The following is a 16,304-nucleotide window of genomic DNA, read 5'->3' on the forward strand; positions in this document are numbered from 1 at the left end:
TAGGGGAAAGGGAAGTCATAATACCTAAAAAGATGCCTCCCCACACCCAACTTTTTCTTGTGCATGTTTATGATTTGAATTTTTTCTTTGAAAAATTTTTATTCTGGGCTTATTTTACTTCTTCCTTTTTGATTATGTTTTTGCTTCGAAAACCATTGTGCTGATAATATTAAGGAAGTCACTCACTAAAATTAAAATCATTAATTGTAACACTGAGATAACTTACATATTTGCTCGCTAAACACAAACTAAACATGGTAGTTGCCTAAAAATGGGCAGGTACATTACTGACAGTGCTACCAATACACAAAAAAAGAATTGACTCGATAGACAAGATACAACACGTGCAATTTGGAAATTCCTGTTACTTTTTCAAACCTTGTATCATGAAGTATACAGGGTGTTCTGAAAGTCAGTTAGATGAACTCTGGTAGGTGATTCTACGGGTCCAAATAATAGCAGTATGCAATGAAAATTTTGTTAGAATTGTCAATTGTTTGCAAGTTACAGCTTGTCAAAGTTCAACTTTTAAAATTTTTCTATTTAAATAACTTATTTAATTCAAATTCGATTAGTTTCTCATTTGGCACACCCACTAAGTAAAATTGTAGTAATTAATCAAGTTACCATGCTTTAAATAAAAGCCTTCAGTAATTTTGGTGTTACGAATTGTAACAAAAATTGTTTAAAGCAGGTACAAGTCTGATTTTTCACCATACAAATTTTTTTCGGCCCTGTAATGGCATTATGAAAAAATAAGATGACGATAATGAATTTACTAATAATGTTTTATTTACTAACAAAGCTGGTTTTACAAGAGAAGGTATTACAGCATGACAACTTGATTAATTGCAGAAAGAATAATTAAAAATTTGATGTTTAATAACACTTTAATAGTGATTTCCTGCTAAACGATTACATTTATCGGCTTGAATAAAGAGTACATAATTTTTTCTGATATTGTTTCTCTTTTCATTAATGTATACATTTCTGTGATGTCTAGCAAGAGAAATTTTGAGTTCTAGGTAAAGTGCCCTCTAGGGGCGCATAATGAAACTTCTCTGACTGGCATTCAAATGTGTCACTCTAACATTAAATTACACTTTTTTATATAAAAAACTGTTAGAAAAGCTTATTACATCACTAACAATAGGCCCCAATTTCAAAGTTGTTTTTGTCTATCTTAGTTTGTTCCCTAAAAAAAATTTGGAATTTTTAATCACAGGAAGTTAATGAATATTACATATCTGCAAAAGTTATAATTTTAATCATTACGTTCTACCTCTCCCCTCCCTTTCACACTTTGACCTTTTTGACAAAAAATATACAAAATATGTGCATAAGATACATAGAAGTCTGTGTAAAATTTCACCTTGACGCCTTAGAATATTAATAAGAATCTTTTTTTATGGTACTTTTTGTATGCCAAAATGAAAAATGGCATATGGAAATTGGCATTGTTTTCACTTGAATCCGTGGTTAATGACGTTACCTACTCTTGCAACAGCCCGTATTTCAAACATTTTTATATCTTTTAAGTAAATTGATAAATTGTTAATTTGAAAACATTCATTTCAATTAAATTCCAGTACATGTATTCTTATAATTTTTAACACCAGTAAATTCAAAATTTTAATGTTAACACTTAACAGAAATGTATTAATGATGGAAAAGCAAAACCTGTTTAAATTTTTAGAACTTTGCCATTTCTTACTATTTTTATCAGATATCTGGATTTTCCCATTAAGAGTTGTTCTTCAGACTTTCATCAATGCATCATTAAGCTTCAAGGATAAATTCTACCATCCCACAGTTAAAAAAGATTCAAACAAAATATTCAATAACACATTTTTTTAATTATAACAACACAAACTTTACTCCTACCACTTCTATGCAATTATAATTTTAAATTTATACAATTATTATGTTAATAACTGGTTATGAGATAGAAACTGTTTATTATAATTTTAACTATAATGCATTTAAAGCATATTAATTTATATTTCATGCAGTGTACTGCAATCTCTTATCAAAAGCTAACAAATCAATTAGCATAGGTGATCTTTGTGATTAAAAAAATCAATTCAGTAAGCTAATCCATTTATTCATTATAATTAAATACTATACGTTCATTGCAACTAAAGAACAGGCATTAAAAACATCAATTAAACATAAATTACACACTACACTTATTTTTCAATTTAGAAAACATGATATTACATTTCACGATGCTCTTTGCTTTAACACAACTAGCGGCTAGTCAAAATCCAGCGCCATGTCCCGACATATTTTCATATGAACCAAGAGAAGATGGAAGTGATAGGTGGTATGGGAAAATTCAGTATTCAGCAACTAACAACTTAACAGGAATTTGGCTCCAAATACTTCTTGACAAACCAGCAGATATATTAGGGGTATGTCTAGTGTACCACTTCGATCAGTGCTTATTAGTTGATTTATGACTACTAATAATAGAAAATTCTAGGATTGACAGTCTTGGTTGCTACTTGGAAATAGCTTGCAATAAAAAATATAATGATTACTTTTCTAGAATTGGTTCGGGCAAATAACTACTTGCGACAACACAGCATATGTTATTCGAAAACCAGGGTACGTGTTACAAGTTGGTCAGTACCTTTCTCTACGTTTTTTTGTCAAATTTAACCTAGCTAAGCCAATACCTAGCCTTATGGCAATAAAATTAAATGGAAATGACATTTGTGCTGAACAGACAAACAAACCAAACAATGTTGATAGGTGTAACAAATAGATTACTATAAAATGCAACGTTTATTTCCATTTTTTCAATTTTAGTGAGCTGGTAGACAACGATCAAGTCGTCAAACTGACCAGTATGCCTTCCAGTAACGCAAGGTAAATGTGAAATAGTCTAATTTAGAGAATGAACCTCTTACCTGAATTTGTTTTAGACTTACGGTTGAATTCTCAACAACTGATTTATTAGACGAAGCGATACCAAGTTGTGGAATCTCAGCTTCTAGAGCTTTTCCGTTAATATACGAAGGTCAAGAAACATCACCTGGTATGTAAAAGTTAATATTTGTTTTTTAACAATACACTATAATAAATTTGCAGGGCAGTGGCCTTGGCACGCAGCCTTGTACCATCACGAATCTTTCGAAGTTAAGTATTCTTGCGGGGCCACACTTATAACGCGGCAGCATGTCGTCACTGCTGCACATTGCGTCAGCGATATCGGCACCAAAACTGTCAAGGATGTAAGCGATATCTCAATCGGTCTAGGTAACACCATAGTTTTTTTGTATAAAAAATTGATTGTATCCCACAGAGTGGTATTTCTTTTTATAGGCAAATATGACTTGAAAACATATGAAGAAAACTTTCAGCATGTGGGATTGTTAAATATATTCGTACATCCGAAATATAACCCTTGGAAATCATACAACGATATAGCAGTCTTAAAGCTGTCTAGCCCGGTGCAAATCACAGATTATGTACGACCATCTTGTCTATGGGACGGAGATTCCAATTTGGAGAATATTATTGGTAGAGAAGGTAACCAATAGACAATTTTATTTAATCTCTACAAATTTGATTTAGAAATTGTTATAATTTGGTATATTTGTGGCACCTTTTTACATGTTACAATTAATTTTTCAATTTCGTGGCCAAATTTCAAAAGAAAAATCAATCACAATAACGACAAGCTATAAACCATAACATACTTGTAATTTATACTAGACAAATATAACGGCATAATGTTTAAGATAAAAACAAATGACAAAATTCTAAATTTTAGTTAAAATTGGAATTATTGAATAAATATGTATTGTAACCCATTAAAAACCTCCAAGTTTGGTCGATAAATTAAGACCAGTTATACGGTCTCCTAAACTGCTTGGTCAATTTATTGATATACAGGGTGATTCTAAAACATGTAGCCAAACTTATATGACGAAAACTAGAGGTCAAAATTGATTGTTTGAACCTAATTTAACCTTAAGGGGGGCAGTTGATTCTTTATACTACATGCAATATTGTGAAGATTAAGTATTTTTAAAGTAGGTTGTTTAAAACAAGTTTATGAAAACAATCGAAATGTCATACTGATAGTAGTTTCAATAATTAAGGGTGTAACTCAATTACAATATCGTACTTATTTATAAAAAGTTTTCATTTAATTTATGAAAAATTACTTTAGCGCATGTCACGGTAATTCGACGGCTGCTGTTAGACGGTATATGGAAACATTTTCAAATCATTGTGTGCCACACAGACAAACTATTAGGAATATCAAGAATCGATTGCGAGAAAATAACTCTTTTAAATCCAGACATAATGATGCTGATCGAGTTCTATATGTTCGTACACATAACACTGCAATTTGGTAAATTAGGTTAAAACAATCTATTTTTTCTAATTATATCACGGTATAAGTTTAGGTACATATTTTAGAATCACACTGTATCGTATCTTAAGAAATACTACAATTTATGTCCCATTATAACTCGGACAGTTTCATAGTGGTTAAAAAAAATATAACATACAGGGTGTTCCACGGTGATGAGACATTAGACATATTTCAGAGACTACTTCGATTTTAATTTTGAAAATTTGGGCAATATAATAATGTTTTTGGGCAACTAAAATAATGGCGTCCACCTAACGCTTCCGGTTATACCGGAAGTTGATGTCATCTTTGTTATCTTAAATGGAACACTCTGTATATTATTACAGTTTTGGATTCTATGTCAATTTTTAGGTGAACTTTCATAAAGGTTTCCTATTCTTCAAGTTAACCGTTTTTGATCTATTTAATATTTTTAAAAAAAAAATTAAAAAAACTGCCTAATTCAAAAAGATGTGTATTTTACAATAATAAAGTTAGATCTAGAAAAATTATAGGAGACATAAGTAAAACTCTAAGCTTGCCCTGCCATAAATTTCAAAATGACTTCATACAGGGTGGTAGAAATTTAATGCCGAGTTTAGTCAACTTTAAACCATCTTAACTTATTTTTTTTTAAATGGAACACCCTGTATATTTTTGCGCAACCTGATGAACAAATTTGTTCTCTTTCGAATGGTATAATTGTTCACTATACCCATCTCTTCTGTTTTTCGTACAGTCAATGGATATCGCATAAATTCTTGCAAGGATGGCTGTGAAATTTTTAGTAGAATCTCAAAACAAGCACCTAATCTTTCACCAGTTTATTGTTGTCGATTTAACACATACAGTGAATGCTTATTTTAGTATTACTTATTGTTAAAGTATGGAAAAGTTAACACTTATCCAAATGCTGACATTCTAAATAACAAGGATGGAGACAAGGATGGAGGTTTTTGAAATGCTTAAATTTTGTTAAGCAGCATAAACTGATGATTCAGGATAAGCATGAAAAATATGCCAAAATGTTGACGACATCTAAAGTTATCGGTTTTGGCAAAATTCTATGTGCAGAAATTCAACCACATTCTAATTGATTTCTTAAAATTCTTCATAAAATGTGTCTACTCATTGGTGGTACATGAGGATATCTGTCATTAAATACCCTGCAAGTCCTATTTATCATCTCCATGCATGAATAAATAATAAATTTAGTAGTCTCTGAAATATACCTAATGTCTCGTCACCGTGGGACACCCTATAGAATATGTTTAATTCCATCGATTTAAAAAAAATGAATATTTTAGGTATGGTTGTGGGATGGGGTCTCAATGAGAACTATTCACATAGGTTGACGCAAGCCGCGATGCCAATTGTGTCCACTAGAGACTGCATTTCCTCAAAAAAAGAGTTCAGGGAGTTCCTGAACGAAAATAATTTCTGTGCTGGAGATAGAAAGGGTAACGATTTCTAATGATTCTCATGATATATCATGACGACTTTTTTAGGGTCTGCAGCATGTAGAGGCGACTCAGGTGGCGGAATGGTTTTCCCAAAAAAATACGAAAAAGGACAAACTGTGTGGTATATCAGGGGTATTGTATCCCTAAGTCTAGTTCCGGGGAAGGCTGAATTGTGTGAAACGACAAATTATAATATTTTTACCGATGTGGCCAAATTTACTCAATGGATAAGAGATGTTATACGCAATTAATAATAGTTATATTATTTGTTACTTTCATAAAATAAATAACAAAATGTTTATTACTTGTTGCACAGTTTTTCTGGAGAAACTAGTTTCAAATGAATTGCTGTCTGTTGAGACTTTAAACAAATCTTAATAAAAACATATTTTCTAAAATTTAAACATCATATTAGAGAATATATTCGTAAGTATTTTTTTAAATACGTCATTTAATAACCCATAAATTTTTGGACATTAATAGTAAAACACACTGTATGTATACAGGATGATTCATTAAGAATGGGCAATCCCTAAATTGGAGATACTATGCACCAAAATATATGCAAATAACTCAAAAACCTATAGAGTTAGATGACTTAAACAAGAGGTCCTTCTCTATGACACAAAAATTTGTTCTGATTTACTGATTCCCTGTATAGATAGCGGCAAGTTCAGCAACAAATTTGTAATTCTCATACCAAAACAAATAAAAGTACCAATTTAAAATTACCAATTATCTACCAATACCAATTTTCTAAAATTATTGAGAAATTTCAAAGTAAAATTTCAACTTTGAACACTGTATTATTCTTAACAGATCACCCTGTATACATAGTAAAAAAAATAGAACAAAGCAATTGCTGTGAGAAAAACAATTTAAAGAATTATTATAATATTATTTCCATGCAATTTGAATTTTAAATTCACTTTACTGCGTTGCTTGTAATAACTAGTTGTGGAAAAAATACCGGTTTATACAATAATTTATACAAGGTGGTCCGTTTTCCATGGCTCACCATTGGCATCTGGGAAACCGTAAGATATACAGGATGGCTCAAATTAGAAAAAAGTTGCGCCTCTTCAGGGTCATTAAAATAAACCAAACAGATCAAAGATATCTGCTGCCGTTCCCAAGATATTGTGTAAAAACTGAAAATAGTGATTTTAGAAAATGCCATCTAGCGTCTTTATTTCACAACAGAAAGAGCTGAAATTTAGTACTGGGGGATAAGATACGAGCAATCCATTTTCGTCGAAAAAAAATTTCTGCGACACTAGTTTCAGTTATGCAACATTCAATTGTTTTTTTTTTCTTATGGAGGCCATATTGGATCTTGAGAGTAACGGATAGAGGATAAAATTACTAACATGTCAATGTGTAAACACTACTAATTTATTTGAAGAATAACCCGTAAAATTAAAGAAATTCAGTAATTTATTTAAAAAATTAATAAAATTGGCGCTAGATGGCATTTCACAATATTTCAGGAACGGCAGCAGATATCTTTGATCTGTTTAGTTTATTTTAATGACCTTGAAAAGGCACCACCTTTTTCTAAATTGAACCGCCCTGTATATCTTACGGTTTCCCAGATGCCAATGGTGAGCCATGAAAAACGGACCACCCTGTATGCGTTCGCAGTTTGCAAACTAAAATTAGTCAATATATTTTGTGTTTTGCCAGACAACACAAACATAAATCAGTTAAACGTGTAGGATGATTTAAATGCAGATTTAGATGTTCAACAGGTAAACAAATATTTTTAAGTGATGCATATTTCGATGCTTTAGCACGAAAACATGCTATCTCAGATTTCAGTTGGAAAACATGCTATCTCAAATTTCGGTTGGAAAACATGCTATCTCAAATTAAGCTTGGAAAACATGGTAGCTCAGATCTTAAATATTCCTTACTTTTTGAAAAATATATTATATAAGTTTATTATAAATGCACGGTTTCAATCATTCCAATTTCATGCCAATTTAAATTTCTAGTCAAACTAAGATAGCATATTTTTACTAAAAGATCTGAGCTAGCATGTTTTCCAAGATTAATTTGAGATAACATGTTTTCCAACCGAAATTTGAGATAGCATATTTTTCAACCGAAATCTGAGATAGCATGTTTTCGTACTAAAGCGTCGATTTTTTAACACTTAAACTAATCTTTTTTTAGATCATAAACATGAGACGTCTATTTATCACATTCTTCCTTTTAACAAGGTCAATTATCGCCCAAAATCCAACACCATGTCCCGAAATATTTTTGTATGAACCAAAAACACCCGGCGATAGGTGGTATGGAGTAGTAAGATTTTCTTTACGGAAAAATATTACGGGGATATGGCTGCGTATTACCCTTGACCAACCAGCAGACATATTAGGGGTATGTACGGTAGATTTAATTTTTACAAATGCTGTCCCACCAAAATTATGTATTTCAGAACTGGTTTGGCCAAGTAACCACTTCGGATAATACGGTATACGATATCCGTAGGCCAGAGTATATATTGGAAGCCGGTTTTATTCTCTCTGTGCGTTTTTTTGTAAAATATAATCTAGCTCGTACCATTCCCAGCCTCGAGATGATAAAACTTAATGGGCAAACAATTTGTGCGGTTGGGACAACGGAATTAAGTTCTACGACCCCCAAGCCACAGACCAACAAACCGCAAATAGAGGATTTTAATGAACATCACACGATTGAATCCAGTACAAATAAACCTGGTAAACCACAGCCTAGGCATTCAGTAGAAGAAGTCGATCCAGATAGTGAATTTTACCAAGGCGACTATAATCTCCCACCAAGTTCTCCTAGAATCCTATCTGATAAGTCACCACTACGCGAATCGCCTAACTGTGGGACTACTGTGCCTAGAAACACTTCAATACCATTCAAAGATGGAGACACGTGGCGAGGTAAATTTGACACATTCATCAAAAGCATATTTCCTCTCAAAAAATTTATATAAGAATTGCAAAAGTATTTAATATAACCCATAACCGCAAATATATTGACTATTATAGGGCAATGGCCATGGCACGCAGCTTTATACCGATCCAAAGGTGCAAACTTAGTTTATATATGTGGTGCTACACTCATAACGGAACAACATGTTATTGCTCCGGCACATTGCGTTACCAGATATCACACGAAAGATGCTGGGCAGCCAAACAGCTTCGAAGTAAGTCTAGGTAAGATACACTTATATAAGGTGTGCCGAGTTATACATATTTTTTAAATAGACCATAAATATGATCATATTCGGAAGCTCCGACTTCCTAAAATTGCAAATCTTAAGCTAGTCATGATTTTTTTAGGAGCCCATTATAAAAAAATTATATTATCATTTTATCCAAATATATCTTCTTTTCCAAAATATGGTTTTCTTGAAAATAGTAAAGTTTTAAATGGCTAGGCATAAAAATATAGGTACTTAAAGGTAAATGTTCTATTTTGACTGTAAAACAAGGTAATTATAAAATGTGAAATATGCATTTAACACCGTTTAGATGTAATTTGGGTAAGTTGCATTAATAGGCCATATTGTAGGGTCCCCTATGGACATCTTTCCAGTGTCGGTTTATTTACGATTCACCCTATACAGGGTGATTCACAAATGGTGACCAAAAATGAAACTTCCTATTCTTTGGTGAATTTTAAGGGGTCTTTCCTATTTTTAATTTTTAAAAATAATTTAATAACTAGTAAGTGAAATAATTTGAAATTGGGCTCATGTATTTATGTAAACATTGTCCAAAATCTGAGGGCTTTTCCTAAAATTTACATATTCCAGTGGCGAAGATACAGGGTATCAATGGCATATTTTTCTAAATAAAATAGTACGCCACTGCTTTAGGGTAACAACCATGATATTTTCGAATTTGTCTTTCAATTTTTTACAAATTACTACTCTCTTATGTTTTTCGAAAGAAGCCTGATTTTCGAGTAAAACTTAAAACACACCATTTATTAGAAAACAGCGACAACTTATTCAACGTCCCTATATCATTTAAATATATGCAGTTTTAGGATCTATTTAATAAAATACATTCGAACTTAATTTCTCATATGCAATAATTGATAGAATAAAGAAAAGCTTCGCTTGTACCACCAAAAATATTCATTTTTTTAGGTAAATTTTATCTAACTAGGTTCGAAACTGATATACAAAACACAGTTGTATCTGACATAATTATCCACCCCGAGTACAACAGTTTAATATATATTAACGACATAGCAGTTTTAAAGCTGTCAAAACCAGTAAAGATTACAAATTTTGTGAGACCGTCCTGCTTGTACGACAGAGACTCTGATTTGAACAGTATTACTGGTAAAGAAGGTAAGCGATAAATACATGCTAGTTTCCTGTTCCAGAAAGCAAAAGTTTATATTTTTTAGGAACCATAGTGGGTTGGGGTATTGACAAAAACAGGAAACTAATGCAAGTTAAAATGACTATAGTGCCCATAGAGAATTGTATTTCCTCGGAAGTCATACCCGACAAAATCTACTGTGCTGAATTTATGAATGGTAATGTAGCTTCTTTTAAATGAAATAAAAATAATCGGTGTAATAGCACATTTTATTTTTTATTTAAGGCATATCTTCCTGCATCTTAAGATCAGTTAGTGGAATGGTACTTTCAAAAGATGGAACGAATTATCAAAACACTGTGTGGCAAATTAGGGGCATAAATGTATTTTCCGAAATCCAAGCACCATGTGATGAGATAAAGCACATGATTTTTACCGACGTCGCCAAATATACTGGATGGTTGCAAGGAATTATTAAAAGCGACAGTGAAAATACATAAATATTCTCTAACAAAACCATTTTTATATGCCATATTTTGTAAGCAAACTGTGTTATAGTAGTAATTAATAAATAATCTACAGGCTTAAGTGGAAAGTTTAATTTTACACAAATATTATATGCAAAAGTTTATATTGAAAAACTACAGCCCTATATTTACAAAGAACTTACTACTATACACCTAGTGGGTATACACGAATCTCCCCTTGAGAATCCTGTTCATTATTATCCTTCGTCCTGATGGTGTGGACATTCTCTTTAACCAGCCATGTCTCTTTATTCTCTTTCTTTCTGATGGTCGCGGAAAGTGAACACGAATCACATTACGTGTTGGGATAGTGAACAACCCCCCTGGACTTGTTTGAGGCTGAGACGTTCCTCCAATAGATAAAGAATGAAACTTTGAGGTAGGTACCAAAAATTGGCTAGTACAGTTTGTTAAACGACTACAAATAAAAAATTATATGAAAAATTAGGAGAATATATTATCTTCTATGCTCATTTACCTCATATAGGTAGAGACACTGGGTACTACACGAGTCCAGGCGAACATTTTTTCAAAATCTTTAAATTAGCTAAAAAGATTGTAGAATCAAATCAAAACATAACCTCCAAATATAAAATTAATGAGTAGTGTGCAAGGTGTGTTGGTTTACCATACTCCGTTCTGAAACTGGAGTTAATAGTGTAAGTGATAAATGAAGAAAAGAGTACCTGTTTATACTTTTTTTGAATATATTCTGAATTAATTAAATTATCCAATATTGCTATTGCCTCAATTATTTGTATTCATAATACTAATCTGAAAAATAAAACTCATTTAATTATTTCCCCATGATATTTTTTATTATTCTTTTCTTGATTCAATATCTTGAACTAACGCACCTATAGTATCATCTGTTTACGGAGGGAAATTTAAATACAAATATATTAGTTCTTAAATTACTGTTACTTTATCTGACCATATAACTGACCTTTGGAAAACGGGGATTTCTTTTTGCCTTAACCTTGAGGAATCCAAAACGACGAGCATAATTATTATGGAAATTAAGAATTCCGGTTTAAAGTTCGTCAAAATATTCAGACCATAAATATTTTGTACATCCACTTTTTAGGATTAAATTTAAACGACTACTTAATTATATACATTAAAGAATAGATATGTAAATTGCTTTTTGAGTGTGGAACTACAAAACAGATTTAATATAATCAGTAGAGTGGTCACGGCGTTCTAGTGAAGATTCGCAAATAAATTAAGGTCAAATAAGTTATATTGGGAATTGGTACATCCTAAATTTTTCTAAAAATGCGTGGTTTATTTAAATGAAGGTGAGTAAGTCAGTACATTAATTTAATATTACTTTCGCAAAAAATATTTTACATTGTAAAACATTTTCTTCTTTTATTTTAAAATGCCCAAGATAATTTACGAATAAGATTAAAAAATATTAGGCTTTTTGATATTTTATAATTTCATTATTCTAGTTTGAAAGGGAAGGGGTAGGGGGGCAAGTACAAAAAAAAAACAAAAAATAATCAATAGTTTAAGGTACATTGACCCTATTTTTTTATGTTTTTATGTTTTCCAATAACCAATTAAATCTGAATAAAATTCAAGATTCGAGTCACGTGGTATAAGAGATCAGGTTTGAGCAAAACAAAAAAAATATACATTTGGGAAGGTTTAAGTTTACCTTGATATTTAATTTCAAAGCATACGCGTTTGTTTATATCCTTCTACATAAAAAAATAAGCTACAAAGATATATTGTTCAACATTCTTTAACATCAACACGCTCAACCAAAGAAAACCAGTAAGATGTAATATTCTACAGGCGGAAATATTAATTTAAATAATTAAATTTTTTTTTCTAGTTACTTCAATGAGAATATTTTTTTATTCAAGAGATGGCTCCCGTTTTTCTAATTCTACTTGCATTTCTGCTTGATGTTGTGTCTTGTCAATTAGTGTCACCCTGCCCTAGACTCTTTCGCTATGAACCACAAACTAATGAAAATGATCGCTGGTATGGAGAACTGACTATAATAAGTGATTCAGATTTATCGGGACTTTGGTTGAGGATTATTTTTGATAAACAATCTGTTCAACTGGGGGTAAGTCAAATTATGTAAGAATATTTTTCGCCCATTCTCTAAAATGAATGTTAATTTACGTTTTCTAATATCCATCAAATATCTGATGAACAGATAATTTGATACGTACATTTGAGCTACAGCACAAAGTAGGCACTGTGGGGAAGTTTATAATGCACACAATTAAAAAAAAAAGAAATAGCTTTAGTTGGTAAATAACTGAATTCTTATTTAAAAAAATTGGAATAGTATTGAAAACATTTAAATTAAAACCACTCTATTTACCTTCTACAACTGAATAAAATATCTTGTCTAGATTTACGCAAATACAATACATTTATTGTTTATTTTACAAATAGTTATGCAAATATATTTTTAACACTTCAGCGCTTAATATTAATAACTAGTTTTGTTGTTTTTTAAAAGTCTGCTCCTTTATATTTCTTAATGACATATATTTACCAATTTAGTAGAATAAATTTAGCAAATTGCTTATTAACTAATAACTATTATTATTATCATCACAAAATGACACTATAATGCATGAATATTTATTTAAACGTTTGTATACAGAGCTTTAAAGCCAGGCCCGGATCCAGAGGGGGTGGCGATATGGCGATCGCCACCCCCAAAGCACAACATTCGGTAATAATGCAAATGCAACTAAAAATTTCCAGATTCATTTAAAGTCGTTTGACCTTGAAAATTTACGCATGCGGCGCTTTTTTTTCTTTTTAGTCAATCAGTAAATATGCTTCACACCCATCTTCAGTGTCACGAACCGTCACTGGAAATTTTCCATTTTGTTAGAGGCAGTAAAAGCTATTGCCCGAAAAATATCGTGCCAATAATGTTCTCGGACTTTTTAGGATTGTATTTAAAATAGCATACATATTTAGAAAAAAACTATACGAATATTCTTTGCAAAGCGAATAGTTCTAGGGTTATGTTAGGTTGAATAAATCAACTTTAGTAAAAGTTAAAAAAAATAAAAAATGGTTCGTTTTTTGAATAAAATTAGATACTTGTTTATTTGGAAAAGCCACAAACAGTTTAATTCGATTTTTTGCTTGTCAAATACTATCTATTTATGGACCATGCTTTTTGGTTTAAAATCACTCAAATCGCCCCTTAAAATTTAATTAACACCCTTTGTATTGTCATCTGAGGATTAGTTAAGATACAACAACACAAAAACAACAAAACAAAAAAGGGGTACGAGGTAAGACAAAAATCAATTAAAACTTAAAAAGAACTATAGATGTCGCGTTTGCATTTCTGAATTATTTTTTCTTGTATCTGATGTTAATGTACCCAGCAGAAAGTTTGCAACAATACATTTTGATATACAATAGTTTCCTTAATAAATTAAAAGCTGTTAACATAAAACATGTTTTTTTATTTCAGAACTGGTTTGGGGAAGTAGTAACGATGGACAACAAGGACTATCTGATTAAAAATAGAAATTTCAAAGTTAAGGCAAACGAGCCCATGAAGTTGAGGTTCTACTTAAAATACAAACCAAACGAGCCCCCGCCTCAGTTGGTTGAATTTCGAGTAAATGCTAAGACAGTTTGCCCAGAAGGTGGAGCTACAACACAGGCACCAACCACAAATGGACAACTTATGACCAGCAACGAACTGTCTACTACTTCAATACCTAACAACCCGGGACCTTCTATTGATACATTGTAAGATCCTTACTTGTTTGTACGAATATTTTTTATTTATGAGCAAGTCTTCATGGCTTAGATATAAATTAATAATACATCATCCCCTCCCTCACACAAGTTTGTCGTGAGCAACATTTCTCAAATTTGGGCAAATATATATTTAAAACAACTTAATAGAGACCATATAACATTATTTATTAAACTTTTATACATTTTTTTAGTGTCCGGCCTGGTGGTGGTTTTGTCATAAATAATCCCGATGAAGATGACTTCTTCCATGGTGATTTTGCACTTCTCAACAAACCAAATAAGAATATATTAAATAGCGCTTGTGGTGTTGTCATTGTAAGTAGCTTTTGTGAATTCTTATCGATCCCACTATCTTTTCAATTTAATTTAAGAAACAACCGAGGCCATTAATAACACACGGTCAGGCGACCCAAGAGGGCGAGTTCCCCTGGCACGCAGCCCTGTACATCGCCAAAAACATCGACTTATCCTACATTTGTGGGGCCTCTTTAATCTCAACGTATCATCTGTTAACAGTAGCGCACTGCGTTACGAGAAGAAAGAGCCAGACGACTCTGTCACCTGGAAATCTCGTAGTTTATCTAGGTAAGTGAAGTTCTTAACACTACCAAACAACCGTACATGTAATTATCACACTTTTAGGGAAGTTCTACTTGAAGACATGGTCTAACCCGGGAATCCAAGATAAACATGTGAAGAGGATAATAGTTCATCCGAAATACAATTCTCAATCGTTTAACCATGACGTAGCTGTTTTAAAACTAGTATCTCCTGCTGATATAACAGATTACGTAAGACCTGTCTGCCTCTGGGAAGGTGCTATCGGACTAGAGACGGTTATAGGAAAACCAGGTAGGTCAAGTTATAAAATCTGAGGGGTAGGATGCTCTTTAAATAGGTTGAAAGTATATAAAAAATATATTTAGATACATCAAAATCGACATAAGTTTGAATTAAACACAATTTAATACAATTATAAATACAATTTATTTATGTTTATACAGGGTGATTCACAAATGGTGACCAAAAATGAAACCTCGTATTCTTTGGTGAATTTTAAGGGGAGTCTTCCCTATAAAGTTTTTATCTATCGTTAAAATGATACAGGGTGCTAAACTTCAAAAAATATTTGTAATTTCTTTAAATAATTCAAAAACTAGTAAGTGAAATAATTTGAAATTGGGCACATGTATTTATGTAAACTGTCCAAAATCTGAGGGCTTTTCCTAAAATGTACATGCTCCAGTGGCAGAGATATAGGGTATCGGTGGAATATTTTATTAAATAAAATAGTACACCACTGTTTTAAGGTAACAATTTTCTACAAATTACTGCTCTCTTATGTTTTTCTAAAAAAGCCTGATTTTTGAGTAAAACTTAAAAACGAACTGAGAACACACTTCGATATTCGAATACAGGGTGTTTTTGAATGGAGTAGCATAAATGATACCAGTGAATCTACATTCAAAAGAACATGATCTGCAAAAAATCGCCTTAGTAAAATGTTCACCCCTGAAGAGATATGGGCCATCAAAGTTCTCAAAAATATTATGAAAATTGGCTGTAATTTGAAAACCGAACGAGGTACAAATAACAAATTTTTTACAGGTTGTTTACTAATACAGATGCGAGTTTTCAACTATTTTTCTAAAATTTTAACCCCTCGAAAGGGATTGAAATAACCACCCCTCAAGCGATTTTTTGCCATAACTTTTATATTTTGTAAAAACTCGATATCCAAAAATACGCATTAGATAAACTGGTTCTTTTAGAAACTTTTACCTCTCTAGCAATTTTCCTTTAAAACTTTTCGTTTATTAATAAAATAATAAAATGTATTACCATTCACCTCACA

General features: G+C 31.8%; 4 protein-coding genes across 7 annotated transcripts in view; 3 read left to right on the forward strand and 1 right to left on the reverse strand.

Moving 5' to 3' along the window:
* The first annotated feature begins 1,052 nt into the window (after positions 1–1,052).
* On the forward strand, positions 1,053–5,921 carry LOC108910918 (limulus clotting factor C-like). Of its 3 annotated transcripts, XM_018715679.2 has the most exons (8): positions 1,053–2,087; positions 2,206–2,414; positions 2,552–2,757; positions 2,815–2,874; positions 2,931–3,043; positions 3,097–3,264; positions 3,331–3,537; positions 5,680–5,921. In XM_018715679.2, the coding sequence occupies exons 2-8, from the start codon at positions 2,211–2,213 to the stop codon at positions 5,844–5,846; spliced, it is 1,125 nt and encodes a 374-aa protein (XP_018571195.1). In that variant the 5' UTR covers positions 1,053–2,087; positions 2,206–2,210; the 3' UTR covers positions 5,847–5,921. The 3 variants fall into 3 exon arrangements, with proteins under 3 accessions (XP_018571195.1, XP_018571193.1, XP_018571196.1); XM_018715677.2 differs by having other exon boundaries at positions 1,053–2,414; XM_018715680.2 differs by having other exon boundaries at positions 1,053–2,414; positions 2,552–2,610.
* Positions 5,922–7,468: 1,547 nt separating this feature from the next.
* On the forward strand, positions 7,469–10,679 carry LOC108910923 (chymotrypsin-C-like). The gene is made up of 7 exons (XM_018715691.1): positions 7,469–7,586; positions 8,014–8,223; positions 8,282–8,756; positions 8,865–9,032; positions 9,974–10,180; positions 10,240–10,371; positions 10,440–10,679. The coding sequence occupies exons 2-7, from the start codon at positions 8,023–8,025 to the stop codon at positions 10,652–10,654; spliced, it is 1,398 nt and encodes a 465-aa protein (XP_018571207.1). The 5' UTR covers positions 7,469–7,586; positions 8,014–8,022; the 3' UTR covers positions 10,655–10,679.
* Positions 10,680–10,731: 52 nt separating this feature from the next.
* On the reverse strand, positions 10,732–11,303 carry LOC108910925 (39S ribosomal protein L34, mitochondrial). The gene is made up of 2 exons (XM_018715694.1): positions 11,160–11,303; positions 10,732–11,099 (listed from the first exon to the last, which is right to left on the reverse strand). Exons 1-2 carry the CDS (start codon positions 11,204–11,206, stop codon positions 10,835–10,837), a joined length of 312 nt encoding a protein of 103 aa, XP_018571210.1. The 5' UTR covers positions 11,207–11,303; the 3' UTR covers positions 10,732–10,834.
* A 166-nt stretch (positions 11,304–11,469) lies between these two features.
* LOC108910922 (limulus clotting factor C-like) overlaps positions 11,470–16,304 on the forward strand; it is a 12,509-nt gene continuing 7,674 nt past the window's right edge. Inside the window, exons 1-6 of one of the 2 annotated variants that reach the window (XM_018715689.1) lie at positions 11,470–11,982; positions 12,528–12,767; positions 14,154–14,437; positions 14,641–14,764; positions 14,821–15,034; positions 15,092–15,301. In XM_018715689.1, coding sequence (XP_018571205.1) covers positions 12,561–12,767; positions 14,154–14,437; positions 14,641–14,764; positions 14,821–15,034; positions 15,092–15,301 — 1,039 coding nt within the window. In that variant the 5' untranslated portion in view covers positions 11,470–11,982; positions 12,528–12,560. Of the gene's footprint in view, positions 11,983–12,111; positions 12,474–12,527; positions 12,768–14,153; positions 14,438–14,640; positions 14,765–14,820; positions 15,035–15,091; positions 15,302–16,304 lie in introns of those variants that run through there. The other variant, XM_018715690.1, reaches the window with a different exon arrangement.

Source organism: Anoplophora glabripennis, unplaced genomic scaffold, assembly GCF_000390285.2.
Source record: "Anoplophora glabripennis isolate ALB-LARVAE unplaced genomic scaffold, Agla_2.0 scaffold462, whole genome shotgun sequence".
Lineage (NCBI taxonomy): Eukaryota > Metazoa > Arthropoda > Insecta > Coleoptera > Cerambycidae > Anoplophora > Anoplophora glabripennis.

Bases quoted from the DNA above. Each gene is read 5' to 3' on its own strand.
- LOC108910925 (XM_018715694.1), bottom strand. From the start codon at position 11,206: ATGTTCGCCTGGACTCGTGTAGTACCCAGTGTCTCTACCTATATGAG. The intron at 11,100-11,159 runs GTAAATGAGCAT...TTTTATTTGTAG, and splicing joins AGTGTCTCTACCTATATGAG to TCGTTTAACAAACTGTACTA.
- LOC108910918 (XM_018715677.2), top strand. From the start codon at position 2,211: ATGATATTACATTTCACGATGCTCTTTGCTTTAACACAACTAGCGGCT. The intron at 3,265-3,330 runs GTAACACCATAG...TTCTTTTTATAG, and splicing joins CGATATCTCAATCGGTCTAG to GCAAATATGACTTGAAAACA. The intron at 3,538-5,679 runs GTAACCAATAGA...TGAATATTTTAG, and splicing joins GAATATTATTGGTAGAGAAG to GTATGGTTGTGGGATGGGGT.
- LOC108910923 (XM_018715691.1), top strand. From the start codon at position 8,023: ATGAGACGTCTATTTATCACATTCTTCCTTTTAACAAGGTCAATTATC. The intron at 10,181-10,239 runs GTAAGCGATAAA...TATATTTTTTAG, and splicing joins CAGTATTACTGGTAAAGAAG to GAACCATAGTGGGTTGGGGT. The intron at 10,372-10,439 runs GTAATGTAGCTT...TTTTTATTTAAG, and splicing joins CTGTGCTGAATTTATGAATG to GCATATCTTCCTGCATCTTA.